Genomic DNA, 24,071 nt, shown 5'->3' on the forward strand with positions numbered 1-24,071 from the left:
TCTAGATATGGTGTCAGTGGAATAAAATCTAGCAAACATCATTCTATTCAGGCGGCATTGGAGCAATTCTAATAAAAGAAGGCAGTGCTGCTAAGGGAGACGTGGTAGGAATCTCCCCAAAGAAACCCCAGGTAAGTGTAAAGAAGTCTGATTGTTGGTCAGGAGAGAATACAAAATTATCTTAGGCAGTCTCTGGTGCCACAACGTTAAGTCATGGATGAAGTACATTAAAATCAAATGAGTTTAATTTCTAGAACTTTATTTCTGAAGCTTATGTATAGCACAATTCACTCTAATGAATTACCATTGATTATAGAATTTTGGAGCATGGAAAATATAGTGTTTTAGTATTCACATAAACATTATAATAAAAATTAAGTTCTCTTTTCATTTGGAGCGAAGTCGCATGCTAAATTCAATTCAAGCACTGTGTATGGTCATACGGTTTTTAATAAATCCTGAGATTATAAAATAGCACGTTTTATTTTCTAGAAAAGAGCAATGTTTCTAGTGTACAGAAACCTTAATACCATTTTTCTTGATCTTAAAGAGAATGAAGATGAACACATACATCCTGATACTACCCAAATGCTAAATGCTAAGAGTTGACCATATTGTGATTTTTAGGCTTTATCTATTGATTTCAAAAAAATTTTGGTCATCTACTCTATGCAGTAATTGTGCCAGACTCTGAGAGGACTAAAAGACATTAAGTTAAATTTTAACATGCATTTATTAAATTTATATTCAGATTACTACATTTTTGGAATTATAGAAATGAACAAGAACATACTCTCAGGATCTTATAATCATTAGTGACAGTGAGAGAACTTCTGTTGTCTTTATGGAAAATTGAGAAAAATAGAAGATCCTTAAGTATCTTGACACCTAAAAATAATGGCCCACTTGATCTTTGTGTTAAAATAATCCTTTGTTTGTTTTGAAAGAAACAAAGATGAGGTTATATTTTATAATACTGTATGTCATTTCAAATAAATTTATATTCTTTACCCTATATAAACTTGCATGCAAAATAAGAATGAGCAACTCTTCAAACTTCAGTCACGGTATTCCACAGACTTTATTTTAAGTCTGCTGCATTAGTTGAAATTTATTTTTTAGGGTATGTTAATAAATAGGATGCAACATTTTGAAAAGTCATTATAAATTTTTCTGGTTTTCTCTTCTGAATTACTCTGAGCAGGGAATTATTGGAGGGAAAATACTCATGCCTAAAATTGGTGTTGGGTGCCAGTGTCAGATTTTTGCCAAACACTCGCTATTCACAAGTGTAGTCCCCTGAAACAGCAGGCAGGATATCACCTTTTTGTCTTCAAAGATCCAAACCAGACATTCAATCTGGGATTTTCCTACAGAGGATTGGCTGCTTCCCAGTTAATGTGAGTTTGCAAAATTTGCATTTCATGAAAAGAGTGTTGTGTAAACATACACTGTGTCACTTTACCTGCTATTCCCTGAAATCCAAGAGTTTAGCCTTTGGGATTTATGATTCTTTGGGGCCATCATAAGTTGATCAGTCACACAAATGGACCAGCTGGCTGTAGACTCAGGATAGCAATAAGACTAAGCCATGAAATTTGCCTATAATTACACTAGATTTAAATTAATATATATTAATATCTGAAATAGTTTTCTCCCAAAGAATACCTCAAAATTAAAACAGAAAAGAAAGATTTTTTTTTTCTTTCAGGATGATGATTTTTCAAAAACATTTCCAAGAGCATAATCATCTATTTTAAATATTGTAAACTCTTTTATATTTCACTTGGATAGGTACCTAATAAGCCATTATTACATATCCTGTCATTTAAATTACCACTGAAAACTAGAAATAATCTTTATTTAATACAACTGTTTTTGACACCATATGGGAGGGGAAATAACTAACTGAAAGTTGTTCACGTCCATATGATGGGAGTAGGGGAGAAGCAGGATTTCTTGACATGTGGCATGTCACTCACGAAAGTAAAAGGCCCATCATATCCAAAATGCCAGCTTGGATATTCCCTTGCCTCCTACTTCACGCACAGACATACCACATGGCATTAAATGCTGCAACCTTTCCTAAAAATGCCACTTGGATTGGTCCACCGTGGTGAGTATATAAGAACTTGTAGTCTGCTTCTTGAGTTTGTGAGTTCAAGGGGAAGAATCTAGTAAATAACACTGGCTAAATTTTGCCCTCAGATGTTTGGCATAAGTGATCTGTGAAGATATTGGAACCTTCGGCTGTTTTCACACTGATGAAATAAATTATGCTACTTGAAAAAAAATTCTACAGAACATAATGCTACACAGTCATGTTCAACTTTTTGTAAAAGTAGCAAAGAATATCTGTCTTTGTAGAAACTGTGCTTATAAAGCCCTATGTATTCCTAGGATATTTTCCAAAGATTTCTTCTCTTGGATAGTATGTAAACAATCTTAATATTTATTCTCCATAAATACAATGTATAATATAAAACATTTTGTGCAAATGTTTCAAATTATTCATTTTCTACGTATCTTTATAATAAGGCAGCAAGTAGTTAAAAACAGTTCTGTGGACAGATATCTTCTGATTTTCTAAGTTTTATGTGTTCATGTGATTTTAAAATATATTTAAAAACCTGGTTATCAGTACAATATTGAATATACTGGTCATTATGATCCAAAAAATGCAAAATATGTTGAAAAAATAATAAACAATTACATATGAAAGTAATATTAGCATATGTTTTCTATTATTCATTTTTCGCTAAAGAATTCTAATTGATTATCTCTGAAAGAACAAAAAGTAATTTTCAACCTTTATATTGTCCAGATTTAGAAGACAATGTAAGAAAACAATTCTGAGTACAAAGGACGTTTGTTACTATCATTATGTGAAAAAGACTGCACAATTAAATGACAGATTTCTCCATCCCTCCCTAACAAGAGGGGCAAACTGATATTGCAAGCAGCCAGAACAAAATAATTAAAATACAATTCCAAGTTTATATTAATAGAGTAATAAGTTAATTAAAATCAAGATCAACTGAACTTTCTATTTACACCAGCTCAGACGGCCCAAGAGGAAAGGAACTCTATTTTAGAGACATATGTGACTCTTTGAGCTTCTGTCATCCAGGTGCCATTTCTGATGGAGCATGTGTGCACTGAACAGTTGGCAAAGAAGGAAAAAGATTACTGTAGATGTATGTGCAGATAGTCTCTCTGCTGATATAAAATACATTGGAAAGGGAGAAGGGCTTCTTTGTAAAATAAAAAATTTCCCTTGACTTTTTATTCCTTATTAGGGTCTGAATATGATTTGGCTATTTCTGTAAATGAATATATATACTTTTACTAATGATACATATGGAACAAAAATAGACATAAATTTACTATGACATCTGAAAAATTTAGAATCTGATTTTCATTTTATCTAAATGCACCAAGTATAGGGCGCCTGTCAGAGCAAAAAGATTTATGAAAGTATCCAGTAGCACACATTATACTACATTGCTAGGTGAGGTTCTGTTTTTGATAGCCTATGCAACTATTTGAAAAGATATTTCCGTAAACTTAAAACACCAGAAGAAAGAATTCAAAATGTTACAAATTTAGTATTGGAAGTAATGGTCCCCAAAGATACTTTTGTAAAAGTATTTCCTTTTGATACATTGATTGAAGCTTAGCTAATCTTCGTCTGTGTTCAGGTTAAGGTCACTATCCGTGGACAGTCTGAGACAAAAGAAGGCGTAGAAAGCCAGCAGCAGTGCCAATATAGCTGCAAGTACAAGGCCAACTTCCTAGGGAAGAAAAAGAAAGGAGGTTTGAAAGTGATGAAAAGAGGTTGGTTAATGTTATCAGTTTCATCAGATAAAATAATCATATTCCACAGTGGAGAATGAATAATTTAAACCTAATAATCACATTCCTTTTGTTGAATACTTTATGCTGTTAAGACACTTAACTTGTACTCGACAATTCCCAATACAATGACAAGTACATCAGTAGGTGAGTCACTGGTATTACTATTTCTTGTTCATTTAGTTTTTTCCTACGAGTAAAATAAAAATGTATCATTTCACTATATTTTCATAGTTTCTATATTGAAATGTTGGATACAAGAAATGTATTTTGTAGCGACGCAATTTACTTGTTTTCTATTTGGTTATGTTTATTTGTTGCTTCAATGCATTTATTATTAGTAATAGTATACAGAATTCAGTAATTTATAATTCCTTTTTATTGGGAGGAAATAGTTATTATAACTGGTTTCTAGATTATGTCTCTGCATACAGTCTCATTAAATATTGCTTTGCTGAAACTCTTAATCTTTACATTCTAAATTATGTAGTTCATATTATGGGAAACAAAACTGAATTATGTGTAGCTCAGAAAGCATGATATAGCATGATACAGTAAAATTATCACAACTCTGAAAGATGGTCCTGAATATTTCACTTGGTGATTTGATATGGACTATATTAATTACAATCAACTATATTAAATGGCCAGGAAAGGGGCGGCAGCGGGTGACCGCCGGCGGGAGCCCGAAGGGGACCGCGCGAGGAGAGCCCCTTTCTGTCTTGGTGACTTACAAGATTAAAACTAATTTGGTTGCTGATGGCTCTAAAATACAATTATTTGAGGTATTCCATTTTGAAGACTGAGACATGGCAGTTGTGACCTCGAGGATAAAGGAAATCTTTAGGAATGTGTGTATTTTGTAAAGCAAAAACGTAATCCCCAGACTGAACCCTTTAAAGGACCTGTACTACATAATAGACATTGGTGGAAGGATTTATACCCAGTCAGCTTGAAGAGTCTCAAATGGACCCTACCACTGAGAAATCAAGATGGCAGTCCACTATGGGGAATTGAGGAAATGGATTAATACAAGAGTCCTGTGATAATATGCAACTCAAGACAGGGTTCTTTTAACATGGATTCCATGAAACGAATGAAGATATAGGTTTCTTATTCAACACAAATGGACAGTGGATTTGACCTTGTAAAGACTTTTTTTGTATCATTAAAACAAGCACATTTTTGACATTTGGAGAAGAAAGATGGCACAATAACACAGACAATAGTTTATATGCCTGGAATTTTTTGCAGTGCATTTGTATGAGTACAACCTTGTGGAATGTTAACTTTAATAAAATTTATAACACTTTAAAAAAAAATAATGGCCAATAATATACTATGTATATTATGGTAAAAATATTCTCTCAAAAAAGGGTATATGTATGTATACATACAAATATATATACACACACATTATACACATGTACACACATACACACATATACACACCATCAAGAAACTTCCTAAAAATTAACACCATTTGGCTAAATAGAAAAGAAAGTAAGTACGGTGCCAGTTCAATCTCCTACAGGGCCTAATATTCTCTTCAAATTCCCACTGTGTTTCATACTCCTTACCTGGCATTTTTTATAAAGAAGGAACTTATTTGAATTTACTTGAATATATTTTACATTTCATCAGAATTTCTAATCAGTTATTCAACATATATACCTAAGAAACTGTAAAAACATTAAAATAAATCTGGTTTATGATCCACATGGAATTTTGCCTGAATGTTGAAATTACAAGTAGATATTTTATACAGACTTTTAGTTTAATAATTACATTTATTTAGATTTCCAAAATATGAAAATATATATTAATAAAAAGCCAGGGGTTGGAAAACTCAATGTCAGCAATTTTTGTAAAATTTCATTTTTTAAATTGAATATATCAATATAATGTCAAATTGAAGTGAATTTTTCTTTGTTGCAGTTGGAACACTTTGGCATCTCTAAAGGGCATGGCAGCATCAGACAGGTTTCATTTATTTTCTTATATCCACAGCTGTGCTCCCAGACCCATCTGGTTACACAGCTACTAATTTTAAGAGGATGTAATAAACAAGTGACATACAACTGCAAACTCCATCTGTTCTGTATAGTGGACAACAAAACTGTTCTGTAGCAGTCACCCAAGCTTAATGCAAAAATAAACTTTTCAGTCTTGATTGGAGACCAGGATTCACATCTTATTGATAGACAACTCTGATTGCTGCTTTTCAACTCCTTCTCGTCCTTAAAACAACTCTGTATCATTTTCACTGTATACTTCCAGAATATCCAGAGACATGAGAAAGAGTTTCAAGTGGAACTTGAAGTGGAAAGTATTCATTGACTGCAACAACTCCAGAGGGCCCATTAATTCAATTATGTCTGTTCAAAGCATTAGGTGGGGAGGTGTAGGAAGTTATTTTCCTCAAATCATAGCTATTTTGTTGAGGAGCCCAGCATTGTAGAAGCTGAATGCATACAGGGTTAAGACAGTGGCAAAATTTGAAAATAATGCTTGCAGGATGTTGGTGACACTATCATAACCTTAGAGACCTATGGGCATTTATGACTCCCCTGCCCCTTGGCCATTTTTAGCTTTAAATCAGAAAAAAAAACAAAAATGAACAAACAAAATGTTTTAAGCTGGCTTAATCTAAGGGATTGTTGGCAGGATCTGATTGACACTTATATAATTATTTTTATGTAGCAAAACTAAATTTTTGGTCCCTACTCTTTTATTATAATTATGCCTGTCAAACCTTTAAAATAAACAAATCAATTAATTAACAACTTAGATCCTTTTCCTTCTAAATACTAGGGAGCATGGGTATTTTTATTCTAAAAAAATTTTACTGATGCTATAATTCTTTTAATTGGGCAGCAACCAAACAGAAAACTTAGTTGTGTAAGTATTTATTAGGTAGCCCTCACTGAATTACTAGGCTACAAATGATGGCATTTTATTTTCATTTTTAAGACACACAAAAGAGAAATAACTTCTAAGTAGAGATTAATTCTAGATCTTAACACAATCCAATCATATCTTATGCTGAAATCAATAACTGCTCATCTAAAACATTTTCTTTTTTTTTTTTTGGGGGGGGGGATTCATGAGGATACAATAAGCCAGGTTACACTGATTGCATTTGTTAGGTAAAGTCCCTCTTGCAATCATGTCTTGCCCCCAGAAGGTGTGGCACACACCAAGGCCCCGCCCCCCCTCCTTCCCTCTCTCTGCTTTTCCTCCCTCCCCATGACCTTAATTGTTGTTAATTGTCCTCATATCAAAATTGAGTACATAGGATTCATGCTTCTCTATTCTTGTGATGCTTTACTAAGAATGTCTTCCACTTCCATCCAGGTTAATACGAAGGATGTAAAGTCTCCACTTTTTTAATAGCTGAATAGTATTCCTTGGTATACATATACCACAGCTTGTTAATCCATTCCTGAGTTGGTAGACATTTAGGCTGTTTCCACATTTTGGCGATTGTAAATTGAGCTGCAATAAACAGTCTAGTACAAGTGTCCTTATGATAAAAGGATTTTTTTCCTTCTGGGTAGATGCCCAGTAATGGGATTGCAGGATCAAATGGGAGGTCTAGCTTGAGTGCTTTGAGGTTTCTCCATACTTCCTTCCAGAAAGGTTGTACTAGTTTGCAGCCCCACCAGCAGTGTAAAAGTGTTCTCTTCTCTCCATATCCATGCCAGCATCTGCAGTTTTGAGATTTTGTGATGTGGGCCATTCTCACTGGGGTTAGATGGTATCTCAGGGTGGTTTTGATTTGCATTTCTGTAATAGATAGGGATGATGAACATTTTTTCATATGTTTGTTAGCCATTCATCTGTCTTCTTTAGAGAAGTTCTATTCATGTCCCTTGCCCATTGATATATGGGATTGTTGGCTTTTTTCATGTGGATTAATTTGAGTTCTCTGTAGATCCTAATTATCATGCTTTTGTCTGATTGAAAATATGCAAATATCCTTTCCCATTGTGTAGGTTGTCTCTTTGCTTTGGTTGTTGTCTCCTTGGCTGTACAGAAGCTTTTCAGTTTAATGAAGTCCCATTTGTTTATTTTTGTTGTTGTTGCAATTGCCATGGCAGTCTTCTTCATGAAGTCTTTCCTCAGGTCAATATCTTCCCGTGTTTTTCCTATGCTTTCTTTGAGGATTTTTATTGTTTCATGCCTTATATTTAAGTCCTTTATCCATCCTGAATCAATTTCTGTGAGTGGGGAAAGGTGTGGGTCCAGTTTCAGTCTTTTACATGTGGATATCCAATTCTCTCAACACCATTTATTGAATAGTCTTTCCCCCAAGGTATGTTCTTATTTGGCTTATCAAAAATTAGGTGGTTGTAAGATGTTAGTTTCATTTCTTGGTTTTCTATTTGATTCCAAGTGTCTATGTCTCTATTTTTGTGCCAGTACCATGCTGTCTTGACCACTATAGCCTTGTAGTACAGCCTAAAATCTGGTATGCTGATGCCCCCAGCTTTATTTTTATTACTAAGAACTGCCTTAGCTATACAGGGTTTTTTCTGTTCCATACAAAATGCAGAATCATTTTTTCCCAAATCTTGAAAGTACAATGTTGGTATTTTAATAGGAATGGCATTGAATAGGTATATTGCTTTGGGAAGTATAGACATTTTAAACATACATTTACAAAAAGCGCTAAGAAGTCTTTGAGGGCAAAGACCCTGTTGTACAATTCTTCAAATCTTAGCCTGTGATTTTACAATCAGTACTGTTGACTTGAATGGTAATTGAATCTGAAAGTGATTTCTTGTATAAGTTCTTCCAAGAGAATCTTGTCTTATTCATCATTCTTTTCATAGGTACTACTATAATGTAATACCTGTAACTTCTAAATAAATAATGCAGGATTGAGTAATATTTATATGATCTTTATATGAGGTGTATTAAAATTCTATAATGCTTTTAAAACTTTACAATAGTAATATACCTAATACTATCTCCACAGCCAAACTGAGAACACTTTGTTATATATAATTACAGTCATAGAATACAACTTTAATTGATGTAGGGGATCTCAAAGCCCTGACAAATATTCAGGGCAAGTCTTATTTATAAATACTAGAAACGGTTAATTCAAATAAATCTTTTCTCAGTTAGTGAATAATTCATAAATGCCTTCTATATACTATGAGGTAAATAGCAAAAGCTCCATTTTACAAATGTGGCAGCTTAGACAGCGCTAGATCATGGCAACAGTAAGGGGCACAGGGTGTAATCCTAGGCCTCCCTATCTTGTGTTCAGTGTTAATCGCCATTGCTGTTATTTTTCTATCCATGCACTTGTTCATATTTTCCATAGATTTAAATTATTTGAAGAGCATAATTGTAATTCATTTGAAGGAATATGTAGTAAAGTGATAAAGTATTACAATATTAGGGTCATTCTGTATCAAGTAGATGAGTCAAACATGTTTGATGATCATTAGTCCTTAGTTGCTTCTCTGACATTATCAATATGGATAAAATCACTCACTAGGGAAATTAAGAAGCATTAAATGGCAATTCCTGAAAGAAACTTCGTTATTTAAAATCCTATGCCAAAATGACAAGGCAATCAAAGTTTGACAGGGCAAACTAATTAGTATGCTAGATTTGAAATGTAAAACCCCTCCATGGTTCTGATTCTAAAAAGTTTCATAACATCTTAATAGGCTCCTCATAAAATTTCAAGCAAAATAAACAATATTTAAGGTTAAGATTTTTCTTTTCCATAGGTTTATAAACCAAATTAATAAGCTAGCTTATTAAAAAGGAACTATGTTCTGATGTCAGTTCGAAATTCTTCTGTATACACTTTAAATATGACATAAAACCTAAGGAAAAGTTTCTCTCATGAAAAGATTAAGCAAATTCTACATTGTTTTTAAAAAGATATTAGATAATGGCACTATAAATATGCTTTATCTCATACTGGAACATAGTTATTTCTTTAAATTAAAACAAAAGATTATAAAATATATTAAAAAGTATGTAAAAGACCATCATATAAATAAATGAATGACAACACTATTTCTCAAATCCTACTATGAAACTGCTCACTGTATTGTGCCACAAGTAGATTTTCTTATTCTAATACTTCCCTTAAAGAAATAAAAAATTAAATGAAAAAAACAAAACCACTGCATTATAAATCTAAGTGTCATATTTCTTTGGAGGACAATGACAAACACTGCTCTCACATCAAGAGACAATCATCAAGTAACTGAATGGAAAATAAAAAACCAAACATTGCTTTTAGAAAAGTCATGTCATCAAAATAGTTTGTGAAGATGAATAAACTTTCATAAGAATATAAAAATTGCTTCAAAAGATGAATCATCTCTCTTTTAAACAGAAAGGCAATTTACTTTTTTTTCATTAAAAACTGACACACAGCACTAACTGGGGAGATTGTGTTGTGAAAACATACAGCATCACACGGCAATGCTTGATCAAAATTAGCAATCAGGAGCAAAAAGAAGGCAGTGTTTCGTGATCATAATAGCAAATTCTGGAAGACAACCAAATATATCATCTGGCAGTTCAACAGCTGTTACAGCTTGGTAGTAATACCTTGGCATTTGCTATAAGCTATAACTCAGAAAAATTGATTTTTCATCTGCCAGATAAAAACCAAAATCTCCTTTTAACATCTTAATATTTAAATAAAATATATGTACTGGTCAGTTTTATTTTACACATCCTATAGTAGGGTTGCCAGATTAATTTTTCTATTAATAGTTTAATTCAAGTTTGAACACTTGGCAAAAGACTGACATGGGAAATAATGTAAATGTAATTTTGTTGAGCTTAATTGTGCTGACACATTGAATTCATTGTCTACTAACATCATTATCAATTGCATTTATCCTTCTTAAGCAGATAAAACATTAACATACCAAAAGAACAAGTTTGGAAGCATCATTAGAATTTCATCACAGAGAGTACTGACAACAATAAGGTCTACAGAGTAAAATTACATGCATTAATCCTCTAAGTATATATAATTACAACTATAAGTTAATCATAAAATGAAATTTATTGAAAACAAGAGAAATTTTGACTAAGGCCACATATATCACTAAAATGTTTAAACAGTATACTTAGTAGCTAGAGAGAAAATAAATTACAACTTTAAGTACATAACTGGCTATCTTAAAACTGTGTTTTAGGGTGGTGCCTGTGGCTCAAGGAGTAGGGCGCCGGTCCCATATGCCGGAGGTGGTGGGTTCAAACCCAGCCCCAGCCAAAAAAAAAAACAAAAAACTGTGTTTTATTTTAAGACCTTTCAAAATTTCAAGATAGGAAGGATGTTTTCCATTAAATCAATTCTTTACAAAAACTCTTGAGTCTGGCATTATATTTAGATTTTGAAATGTCAGAAAACATTTAGAGTATAACATTTATGCAATATAGTTTTAGAAAATAAATTGGCATGCACATATCAAATTTTGAAGTTATCAATAGAGGTCTACCTTTATGCCTATGGCTGTTTTCTTTGCTTCTGCTTTTAATTTGGTTGCTCGTAAAATAGGTTTGGTTTTTTTATAATCCTGTTTACCTAGAAAGAAATAGTTTTAGACAATGAGTAATGCTTATATGCAATTCAAGTTTAACAGTCATCTGAAATGTCAAGGAATGTTTAAATAGAGTAAAACAGAGACACAGAGTTGCAAAGTAATTCTCAGTGTGGTAAACCCAAACTTTCTCATAAACAATCACCCAGTGGTCAACTTTTCTTCTTCCCTTAATTTTTACAGAAGATACTGACAGACATTTTTTATTTGATACTCAGTGAATATCAAAACAGGTAGTTATGTTCAAGAATAAGAAGCTTAAGAAAATAAATCTTTTGGAAGCATTTGAAAACAAATGCATAAATAAGTATGGGGTAAGATCTTGTAAATAGGTAAAGTTAACTTCGTCTTCACAAGTGTAGAGTAACAGCTCATTATAAATTTATTTCATTATAGATACATTATTCAAAAAAATCAATGAGAAATATCTCCCTGTTTTCACTAGGTAAGAAACTAATGAACAAATATGTAAACAACTTTTAGTAACCCAAATTAATTACAAAAATATGTATTCAACTTTTTCCCACTTAATAGAGGACAGAATAAATATGGCTATATAAAAGATGTGGGATAGATACATTTTGATATTAGTGTCAATCATCTCCACTACATTTCAGACCCCAAAATGAGCAGAACTGAATTTCCTTCACGTGAGTACCATTTGGTAACCCCACCAATGAGTAACAAAAGAAGTATTAAACGGCCTGGGCAGAAAATAGACTTAACAACAGTAACAGCAACAAAAGCCTTCACTAAAATAATATACATTTTTTTTAACCAAACTCTTAAATAATAATTCAGTCAAATGAGCCTTAAAAATAATAGTATATGTTATTCTGAGTGGGAGTTAACATATGACTGTATAATCTATCCTATATTAATATTTTGCCTTGTTTTCATCTCATAATGTCCAGTTCCTTTCCCAAACTTAACCTTACATTTTTTTTATCTAAATAATACAAATTCTAATTTTAATTTATCCATCTTCCACACGTTGAAATAAGTTAGAAAGCAGTTGATGTAAAGTTAATCATAAAAATTTAATGTAGAATATATTTCTTAATGTATTTGTTAAGGTTCAAAAGCACCTTTAAAATTGTATATAGATTTTTAGAATTAGAAATTACAGAGAGAGGTGAGTCAATGGATGGGAGTAATGAGAAAACATTGCATTTGTGCTTATTAGACACATAAAAGTATTTGTTTGGTTGATGAGCTTTGTATTTTCTTTTTACGTGTGTTCTTTCCTTAACTGCCATTGTACAGCACTAATTCTGTATCTATGAACATGCAGAAGCTTAATAAATATTATTTGATGATGGGGTTTAATGATCCAGAAATGAGCCAATTTTAAAAATGTATATCAAATGATCTAAATTTAAATCATTTGAATACAGAAAAAATTACTCTGACCCATTTTAAATTAGCAACATTTAATTTTGATGAAAAAAATCTCAACAAGTGTTCACTCTGATTTCACATCTCAATAGTCAAACTATTCATATCATTATTCCTGCTGAGACATAAACAGCTCAGAACAATGAAAAAGGTGACACATGAAATGCCTTCATTGGGGTTATAGACCAAGTTTTTGATGATAATCTAAAAAGACAGTTGAAGATTATGGATTTAAAGCTAAAAAGTAATTTCTTGTTTTATAGTGTAAATGCCCTAAATAATGTCTGGGTGCTATGGGGAAACAATAAACACATGAAAAAATATGATATTAACCTGTGCTTTCATATAAAAATGCAATCTTTTAAATTAAATAATGTGTCTGCCAAACAACAGACTCAGATATATCTCAATGAGTCAAAGTTAAAGTACGAATTTATCACTCTACTTCAAGTGCCACATAACCATGGGTTAAATAATGTATTCTATTTAAATTGTACTCTCATATTCTCTTAGAGAATGTTTCTAGATTTATATTAAAGTTAATATACACATTTGAAACTTTATTTATGATAAAAAGATAGTGTTAAAAATTATTGCACAACTGGTACTTCTCCAAACGATGCATCTGTCATTAAGTTAGTATTCTGCTTGCTGACTATCATATCCACAACTATACATTGCAAAATGTGGTTTTGGTCTACCAAGTGAAAAATTTACCAGAGTATCTGCTAAGTTCTTTACAACTAAAACCAGATCTTTTCATTGTACCCAGAGAGGTTTTCAACATTTGAATTTTAATGGACTCAAAAAAAGATACCTATGCCCATATGATTGTAAAAAATATAAAATACAGAAGCCCCTGGTTTCTGAGTACTTAACATAAAAATAACCACTACTTTCCTCCCCAAAATCCAAGTCCACATACAAACTTAGATAATCTAGATTTGTAGACTTTTTCTTCAAAACAACTGGGTCTGATTGTGGTTATAACAATATTCAACAACCAAAGTAGCTGTTTGATAGTGACTCTTAAATCTCATATGGAAAGAAAATTTCATAATTTAAGCCCAGAAGCCAATCTGGAGCCTCAATCATCTAGTTTCTCTATTCACAGTGACACGATTCATCTAATAATTTTTGTATTTTTATTTCCTCTGATATACTTTAATAAACAGCTTTTCTCTTCATCTTCGCGTTTGTGATCAACTGATTTATGCTCCTACCAATATAATTCTATAATATTGTATTATTTTAAAATTAAAATAATAGTAAAATTGACTTGCTTTCTTTGGTATGCATTTCCATAAATTTTAATGCATGTATAAATTCCTGTGACTGCCACCTTATATAATTTGATACAAAGTAGTTCCATACCCCCTAAACGTTCCATATACTTTACTTTGTAGTTATCCCTTCTCCCACTCATAATTCCCAGCAGCCATTTCAAATCATAGCTTTGCCCTTTCAGTAATGTGGCAATAAAGTGACAACAGTGTAGTTCATTCATCATAAGAAGACTTTTAAGATTTCTCCAAATTGTATATATCAGGCTCATTCTTTTTTATTGCTGAGTAGTACTCCATTATATAAAAGTACCAGGGTTTATTTATTAATTCATCCACCCATTAAAGTATAATTTGGGTTATTTCCGGTGTCTGGTAAGTATTAGCAGAGCTACTTGCTATAAGCATAGGTGTCCAGATTTTTGTGTCAAAGTAAGTTCACTGCTAAGTCCACCTAACTAGGGTGGAACTCCCGAGTCATGTGATAAATATATGTTTAATTTTGTGAAAAACAACCAAATAGTTTTCCATAGAAGCTACCTCATTTTTCATTCTCACCAGCAATATATGACAGTTCTGGTTAACTGTGCATTGTCACTAGAACTTGGTACTGTTTTATCCAGATTATCTAATTTTTAATTGTGTTTCATTCCTAGCACTAGTAATTAGAATTCTTTTTTTCATAGTTAGACTAAAATTTTTTCAGTATTGTTGATCTTTCTAAATTAACAAACTTTTGATTTTTTTTGACTTTTTTCTCATTTTTCTAGTCTCTCTTTTGTGTCTTTCTACCCCAATATTTATTGTTTCCTTTCTTTTACTTGGTTTGGGTTTAATGTGCTCTTTATTCACTAGTTGATTTGGGAGGAAATTTAGGGTATTGATTTGAAATCTTTATTTTGTGATAATAGAGTCATTAATAGGTATGAATTTCCACCTAAGTATTACTTTAGCTATATCTCATAAGTTTTGAAATGTTATGTTTTGTTTTCACTCACCACAAAGTATTTATCTTGCGATTTCTTCTCTGATCTATTGGTTATTTAGAAGAAATAAATACTCATTTTACTAAGTATTATTTAGTAAACATGTAATTTGTTTATTACCTAAATTTCCTATGTTAGCAATTTATAATTTTATTCCATTGTGTTAGAGAACAGACTCTATATGATTAAAATTCTTGTAAATTTATTGAGAATTATTTTATGGCCTAAAATATGATGTGTCCTGGATAATCTTCCATGTACAGTTGAGATGAATATGTAGTGTGCTGTGGTTGGGTAGAGTGTTGCACAGATCTCCCTAGTTTATAGTGTTGTTCAAGCTTTCTGTTTCTTTTGGATCTTGTGCCTAGTGGTTTTATTACTAAAAAACAAACAAACAAAAAAAGAAATTTTGAAGTATATGACTATTATTTTCTGGTTATCTGTTTCTTACTTCAATTCTGTCAGTGTTTTCTTGATATATTTGAGGCCTCTATTATTAAGTGTACAAAGATTTATATTTGTTATATCTTCCAGACTGACCCTTTTATCATTATGACATATTCTTCATTGCTGCAAAAAAATTTTGTCTTAATGATTATTTTGTATAATACTTTTAATACAGCCACCCCAGCACTTTTGGGTTCTGTTCTCTTAGTGTATCTTTCCTCACACTTTTACTTTCACACTATTTGGATCTTAACAACTAAAGTGAGTCTCTTACAGAGTAGACCATGTTTTCTTTTCTTTTTCTGCCAATCTCTGCTTTTGAGTAGGATGTTTAGTCTTTTTACATTTAGTGCGGTCAACAATAAAGAAGGATTTATATTTGCAATTTATTTGTTTTCTGTATCACATGTCATTTTCTTCATCTTATACTGTCTCTTATAAATATAAAAATATTTAAATAAATATTTTCTAGTATATTGCATTAATTTCCTTGTTCTACATTGTCTTGAACTATTTTCTTAATGTTATTCTTGGAAATTATAGTTAATACCTTGATTTAAAAGAATCTAGTTCATATTAACACCAACTTAAGTTCATTAGTACATAAAACATTGCTCCCACTTAGGCGGGATCCCTTTTCTCGCCCTTGGGAGTTCTACAATTTTATACAAGTTACATATGTAGATATTATTAATCCATCAATACAGTTTTGTAATTATTGATTTATGCAGTTATCTTTTAAATCAGGAAAAGAAAAAATTACACACAAAATTGCACATATACTTCTTTTATATTTACCTATTAGTTACCTTTACTAGTGTTAATTTTATTGTGTGCATTTATAGATATGAATTATTGCCTAATGGACTTTCATTTCAACCTGAAGAATTCCTTTTAGTATTTCTTGTAGGGCAAGTCTCCTATTGACAAATTATCTCAGTTTTTTTTTTTAATCCAAGAATGTCTTAATGTCTCTGTTTTTGAATGATAGTAGTATTGGATATTAAATACTTGGATGACAGTCTTTTGCTATCAGACATCAAAAGCAATGAGCCACTTTTCTCTTGTTGTTTTCAAGATTTACTCTTTATGCTTTAGTCAGTTTGGCTATGATATAGCTGAGTATGAGTCTTCTGAGTTTTCTCCACTCGGAATTTAAGTTCCTTGAACACCATACATTCATATTTTCATCAAATTTGGAAGTTTTTGGTGATTATTTAAAAACAAAATTTTTCTGTCCTTTTCTCTCTCTCCTATTCTGGGACTTCTATAATATATATATTTCCTTGATGGTGTTCTAAAGGTTTTTGCGGTTCTGTTCTTTTTTCGTTTTCTTCATTCATTCTTGCTTTTGCATGTTTCTTAGATGAGATAACATTAAGTGACCTTTCTGTTTTTGTTCTCTTATTCTTTCTTTTGTCAGTTGAAATTGGCTGTGGAGCCTCTCCAAAATGTTTATATCAGTTATGGTATTTTTCAACTCCAGAATTTCTACTTTATACATTTATAGATACAAATATCTCTATACATACATATATATGTGTGTGTATTTATCTATATGTATATAAGTGTATGTGTATGTATAACTCTCTAATGCTCTATTTGATAAGGTTTAATTGGCATATTTAATTTTTTACACTTGGTTCTTAAGTTTTTGAATATATTTCAAATGGTTAAAGTCTTCGTCCAGTAAATCAAATGTCTGACCTTCCTTAAGAATAGTTAGTTTTGTTTTATTGGGTTATTTTTGTGTGTATGAATCATACTTTACTAATTCTTTGCACACTGAATAATTTTTCCTTGAAAATTTAACATATTTAAAAATGCAATGTGGCAACTCTGCAAATCAGATCTCCCTTAGGTTCCTTTGCTGAAGTTGTTTGTTCTTCTTTGGTTGTTTTGTAGTCTTTTTCGTTTAGAGACTTTTCTGGACTAATTCTGTAAAGCCTGGATTCCTTGTTATGTGATTTGAGTGAAGTTTCTGGTCAGTAGTGGTCATCTGTTATGGTTTAAATGTGTCCCTCTAAGTTCATGTGGAGGAAATTTAATTCCTATGACAAGAGTGTTGAGAAGTGAAACCTTTTATAGGAGATTAAATCATGGATGGATTAATGTCATTATTGCAGGAGTGGGTTAGTTAATACAGGAATAAATTCAATGTAAAAAGAATAAATTTGACCCCTTCCTTGTGCTCTTATGCATGCTCTTTTGCCCTTTCACCTTCCTTGCTGACATGATGCATTAAGAAGGCCCCAGACAGATACGGGCCCCTCACTCTTAGGCTCATCAACTTCCTAAATTACAAAAAATAGATCTTTATAAATCTTAGTTATTTGTTACAGAATAACAAAATGTCCTAAAACAAAAATTGGTACCAAGAAGTGAGTCTGTTGCTACAACAAATAACCGAAATGTAGAAAAAGCTTTCGAAATGAATGGCTAGAGGTCAGAACAGTTTGGTTTTGCTCATATAAAGGCTGAAGGTCAGCTAAAGGTAAGAGATTACAATCTTCTCACACCTCTACTGGGCAGGACATAGCCCAGCTCATGCATATGGTCTTCTAGATTCCCAAGAATCTTGATCATATCTTTTAAATATTCTATGGGTATCTCATTGCTCAGTTTTTGCTTTTACATTTCATGGATAAACTCATATTTTGCCCCAACGAGTAATAATGACTCAGGCAGCTGCGCTATTAAACACTTACCACTGATTATTTTTGTCAAATGACATGGGGAAAAGGGTATTCACACAGAGTGACCTCTATAGCAGGCACATAAAGATACATTTTGAGAAAGGGGCTTATTAGTGAGCTGACAAACAGGTCAAATGGTGAAAATTATGGGTAGTTCCAAATACATTTTGCCTTTTCCAGTTACTGCTAGGCTGATGTTTTTCGCAACTATTAGAGTTGCAAGGCTTAGAAGAGGACGAGAGGATTAAGGCAAATTAAAAGACCACAAAGATTGCTATTCTTACTGAGATTCAGCATTTTTTTTAATAAACATTCCTTAGACTGTTGCAAGCTTTTAGCTAATTTCCAGATTTCTGAAAAAAGTTGATTTTGGCGATTTTTACCAATCTCCTTGTTGACTTTGTATGGAAGCAGATTTTTTCAAAGGTCCTACTTTTAACATCATTATATTTGAAGTGAATTTCTCTTTCTTTTCTTTTTCTTTTTTTTTTTTGCAGTTTTTGGCCGGGGCTGGGTTTGAACCCACCAGCTCTGGTATACGGGGCTGGTGCCCTATTCCTTTGAGCCATAGGTGCCGCCCTGAAGTGAATTTCTTATATACAGTCTATATTTGGGTCATTTTAGAAAATTTCAACCCAAAAATTTTATCCTTTTATTAGTGTATTGAATCATTTACATCCAAAGAAACTATTGATATGTTTTTATTAACGTCTGCCATTTTGTAATTTCTTTTAGTTCTCTTTGATTTTAATCCTGTTTCACCTTTCTTGCCTTCTTTGAAATACTTGAACATTTTTTAGCATTCCATTTAAATTATGTTTTTGACTTTAACTATGTCTCTTAAAATAATGTTTTAATGGTTGTCTTAGAGATTATAAAACACATACTTAACTTTCTAGAGTCTAATTCAAATTAGTTCATTTTTATTCACTATCCTATTTTTAAACATGTTCTAAATTATGTTTAAAATTTTCACATATTTTTAAGATGTTAACAACCCAATACATTTCACATTTCAGTATAATAGAAATAAGCAGCGCATTGCTATCTCTATCAAAATTGGGTTTTGCCAATTGTTGCTTACAGATTTTGACTTTGCCGTGCTTATTTTTGAAACATCTTATAGATGCATCATTGATTAAGGAAGTCTTATTTAGACCGTAGATTTTTAATAATTCAGGCCTTTAAAGGTCTGCAGCCAAAGAATCATGCAAGTGAATATACTATTGTAGCACAGTTGTGTTTTGCCTAATTAAATAGTAGGCAAATCATTGGTGTGCCTTCTTGATGCATGTTCTTCATATGGTCTAACAGTTTTGTAATAAAATATAAAAAGTAAATGCATAACTAGGGGTATTACTATACTCTGGCTTCTGAAATTTTACATTCATCCTTAATAAAAACTGTAGTCTATCCTTACATATGCCTGTTATTCAGTTCTGAAATAAAATTTCCTATTATTCTTTTCTCACATTTTGTGATCAATTTAATTGAAGGACATCTTGAAATTGCTTGATGTATAATATTAAAAAGGTGATATTCTGAAATAAAAAATAAAAATGTTATTTATTATTTTAACTATTTATTTGTATTAACAAAATTTTCTTAATATGTGCAACCAAAACCAAGTATGGAAATAAATGTATATTAAGGTTGAAAACTAATGTATGAACACAGCAGACTAAGTGCCTGTTTTTAAAAACCTTGAAAAAAGACAGAAAATAAACAAACAAAAATTGTTCAGTTTGTTAAGTGACTAAAAGCAAAAGGCAAACCATAAATGGAAAAGACATTTAGTTTCACATAGGGTGGTTAGAAAAGTTTTCCCATAATTCTTCTTTCACTTGACCAGAATCTTGAATGAAATTAAGGAAAGCTTTATGGATATCAGGTAGAAACCATTTCAAATACTAGAAGTATCAAAGTGATGAGATTCAAAAACCATGAGCTACTACTAGAAGGCAATAAAGATTAAACATGCCAACAGAGTTTCTAAAAAATCAGTTCCTGGCCAGGCGCAGTGGCTCATGCCTGTAATCCTAGCACGGTGGAAGGCCAAGACAGGAGGTTTGCCTGAGCTCAGGGGTATGAGACCAGCCTGAGCTAGAGCGAGACTCATCTCTAAAAATAGCCGGGCTTGTGCTGGGCACCCATAGTCCCAGCTGCTCAGGAGGCTGAAGCAAGAGAATCACCTGAGCCTGAGAGTTGGAGGTTGCTATGAGCTATGACTTCACAACACTCTACTGAGGGTGTCAAAGTGAGACTCTGTCTCAAAAAATAAATAAATAAATAAATATAAATAAATTCCTAATAGCAGTCTCAGTAGGTCAGAACAGACCATATGTTCATCTCCCAATTTCTGAGTCCAGAGTCTCAAATGATGACCTCGGAAATAGAATTTCCAACTTGATTCCCTAGTACATGATATAAGAGCTTTTGTAAGGAAGAATGAAGTAGAAATATTACTCTTCTTCCTTACTAAAATGGTAAATTAAAGGCCATGTACACTCCTGGAGAAATTTCAGAATTAGACAATGTCATGAAAAACTAAATATGCAGTCACACTGATTATTTTTAAAGACCTGTTTATTTCCTCACTGTGATTAGTGGGTTATGATACCTGAATACTATTAAAAATTAAAACTTACAATAGAATTTTCTAATTGCAGCAGAACAATAAAGTCCTTAGCACATGATCACAGTTAATTAATCAATGATTTTTCTAAGTTGTGATTACAGATACTACAAGAGGGAACTTTACTAGAAGAAAGGGCAATATACTTATGGTCCTCCTGCAGAAGTAGATCAATTCTCCATTTCAGTGTTTCAATCTGATTGTCAGAAAATTTAACTACTTCACCACCCCACAATAAATCGCAATGACAAAGATATGACAAAAGCGTTCAGCAAGACAGAGACAGCACCTGAGATGCTGCATTCAGATATGTGAATAAAAGGGAGAAGGATGAACATTTCTGTTGAAAGAGACTTGCTACCTAAATCTGACTCATAGAAATCCACTGATTTAGAGCATCTCAGGATTATCTTCCAGAAGTACAGGACAACTTGCATACTCTATTTACCATTAAGGAAGAAGGATAGATTTAACTTTCTAAAAAAATGAGAATGACATGGGCATTACTTAATAATGCCAAGCATCTATCTACAAGACAACATTTCTTTTACTAGGTATACATTGTAGAGAAACTCTTGTACAGGTAAATTGATGAACAAATATGTCTAAAAATATTTACAGAAGCACTACCTATTATAGCATCCATAGAAAAAGAAGAAACTGAGAAAGATCTAATTGTTCAAAACCAGAATAGATTGAAAAAATACCAGTATACAGAAATAATCAAATGTTGTGAAGCACAAACTATAAATGAACTCTATCAACATTCATAAACAATAATAAAACTCTAAACCATGATGTTCAGTAGAAAGTCAATTACATAATATATGCAACATAATTTCATTTATATAAAGTTTACTAGTACAAACTAATAAAACTAAATAATATATTGTTTGATATAAATATAAATGGAAAATATATAAGAGAATTAATACAAAACTATGATCAGGGTTATTTCTTAGAAACATAGATGGTGTTGCCACCAGGAAGAGATATTTCAGAGCTGCTTAGCTATTGGTGTATGTTCAATTTTTAACCTGGATGATGGATACATGGTTGTTCATGCTAATTGTTGTTTTTTAATCTCCATTACATATTTTATACATGTAGACGACCTGAAAAATTGCTAATATTGAGTAGGATATGAGAAAACAAAAGGTTTTCCAGTAGATTGCTGTGCAAGCTACTTTACCTCTTGTAGCTTATGACATGGCAGAGTCAATGGAGCTTGAAGTGCTTTTAGCTAACTGAGACATAGAAGCATGCCTTTATTAGGTCCCAATAAAAAAAAGAAGTGGCAGTCTCTTAGGGTTTTGGGGCAGTGCCATACCTCAGCAAATAATAGCTGCTAAGAAACAGTTCCTGAATTGCTACCAAACTCTGACGAAGACTGACTACCTGGTCATGAGATTCAAAAACCATCTGGCTGAGCCACCAGTCAAGAATTAGAAGTTATTTAGTTTAATAAACTATAACATTATGTGCAGTATTTTAACATTTAAAATTTACAAATTGTTCTTTATAATATTTTGACATCAGCTAGAAGTAGATTGTTATGTTGTAACTATCCTTGGAGGTGAACTTAAAGGACAACGAAAAAAGGAAGTCTTCTAAGTGGCCATTGTTTGAGTAATATATTGTGCTGTGCAGTTTACCTGGAAAGAAACTAAAAATACTAAAGAAACTAAAAAAAGACATAATACTAGTACTCCTGAATCAGAAGCTGAGCCACAACTCAGGCAGTTCAGATTCTCCATACATATAGACAAATTGGCAAACTGGGAAATCATAGTATTGGCTGCAGTAATTTATGCTGGTTATCAGGTCTGTAGAAATGGTCTGTTAAAATACAGTGAAAGCCAAAAGGAATATGGGAAGATGTGAGGGAACTCCTGGGTTAACTCATGTACTACTACAAGCAACATAAAATTTAATAAAAAATTCCATAAAGCTTTATAACTAGGAGAGTTTTCAGAAGTGAAGATTTGGGTTACCCTCTAAAAGCAAAAACCCTCAGCAAATTAAGATGCTTTCTAGGGACAAGACTATCGTGAATAAATATTGGAAGAGGGAGTTCATAAATTACAAGTATTTTGACCAACTAGAGAACTGATAAATTGTAACCTGTACATACATTTCTTTGCTTTCTTGTTGAATAGAATATTCATTCTCACTATATAACCAATTTCCCCGTAAAGTCACTATTATCAAAATGTTTAATATATTTCTTTCTCTTTTTTTTATCCTGAATCACCATAAAACAAAAAGAAAACTAAATGTCCCTTAAAATTTTGGACTTCGAAAACAGCAGACCAGCTTTGTTGGGACATACGACGTCTGTACAGAAAGTATCCAGCTGTTGTTCATGTAATGAGAATGGTTTGCACAACATTGATATAACCTGCCAGGCAAGGAGAGTGGATTGGAATGCGTGCATGCTCGAACATTGATGACTCCACTGTACTTAGTCAGTGGGGCACTAGATGCTGTTGAGTAAGCATGTGTACTGTGTGGCTGACACATTCAACATGACTAAGCAAGAAGAATCTGCATCAAATTTTGCATGAAGCTTACATATTCCTCCATGGAAACTATTTGGATAATTCACAAGGCTGTGGGGGATGATGCAATGGGTGCAGCACAAATAAAGGTGTGGCACAAATGCTTCAAAGATGATTGAGAATCTGTTGAAAAAGGTCCACGTTCTGGAAGGCCTGTTAACAAACAGAACTCCTGAGAATGTTGAACACTGGGCTGCAATCATCAAAGACCAGCAACTGACAGTGCAAGAACTGGAGGCTGATCTGAGGAATCCAAAAACCCTGTGTTTGAGATGTTGATGCAGGATGTTGGCATGAAAGGAATCATGGGAAAATGTGTGCCATGGCTTCTGCTACCAGTGGAACATCACGCTGCATTTGCTAATGACTTGCTTCAAACTGCTACCAATGAACACAATTTCCAAGAAGGTTATAACTGGAGATGAGTTGTGGATCTAGAGCTATGATCCAGAAATGAAGACTCAGCCATCCCAATGGAAGTTGTCTGGTTCTCCACACCTGCAGAAGGTGCAGCAAAGTCACAGCAGGATGAAGACATGTTAACTGTGTTTTTTGATTGGGAAGGTGTTGTCCATCATGAATACACTCCTCTAGGCCAATTAATAAGGAGCACTA

General features: G+C 32.5%; 1 protein-coding gene across 7 annotated transcripts in view; it reads right to left on the reverse strand.

The window, feature by feature from the left end:
• Window positions 1-247: 247 nt before the first annotated feature.
• The window catches only part of TRIQK (triple QxxK/R motif containing), a 93,636-nt gene continuing 69,812 nt past the window's right edge, over window positions 248-24,071 (reverse strand). For all 7 annotated transcript variants that reach the window (XM_053559277.1, XM_053559279.1, XM_053559278.1 and 4 more), the window contains 2 exons: window positions 11,349-11,434; window positions 248-3,794 (listed from right to left, as the gene is read on the reverse strand). In XM_053559277.1, coding sequence (XP_053415252.1) covers window positions 3,681-3,794; window positions 11,349-11,434 — 200 coding nt within the window. In that variant the 3' untranslated portion in view covers window positions 248-3,680. The remainder of the gene's footprint in view (window positions 3,795-11,348; window positions 11,435-24,071) is intronic.

Source organism: Nycticebus coucang, chromosome 13 (assembly GCF_027406575.1).
Source record: "Nycticebus coucang isolate mNycCou1 chromosome 13, mNycCou1.pri, whole genome shotgun sequence".
Lineage (NCBI taxonomy): Eukaryota > Metazoa > Chordata > Mammalia > Primates > Lorisidae > Nycticebus > Nycticebus coucang.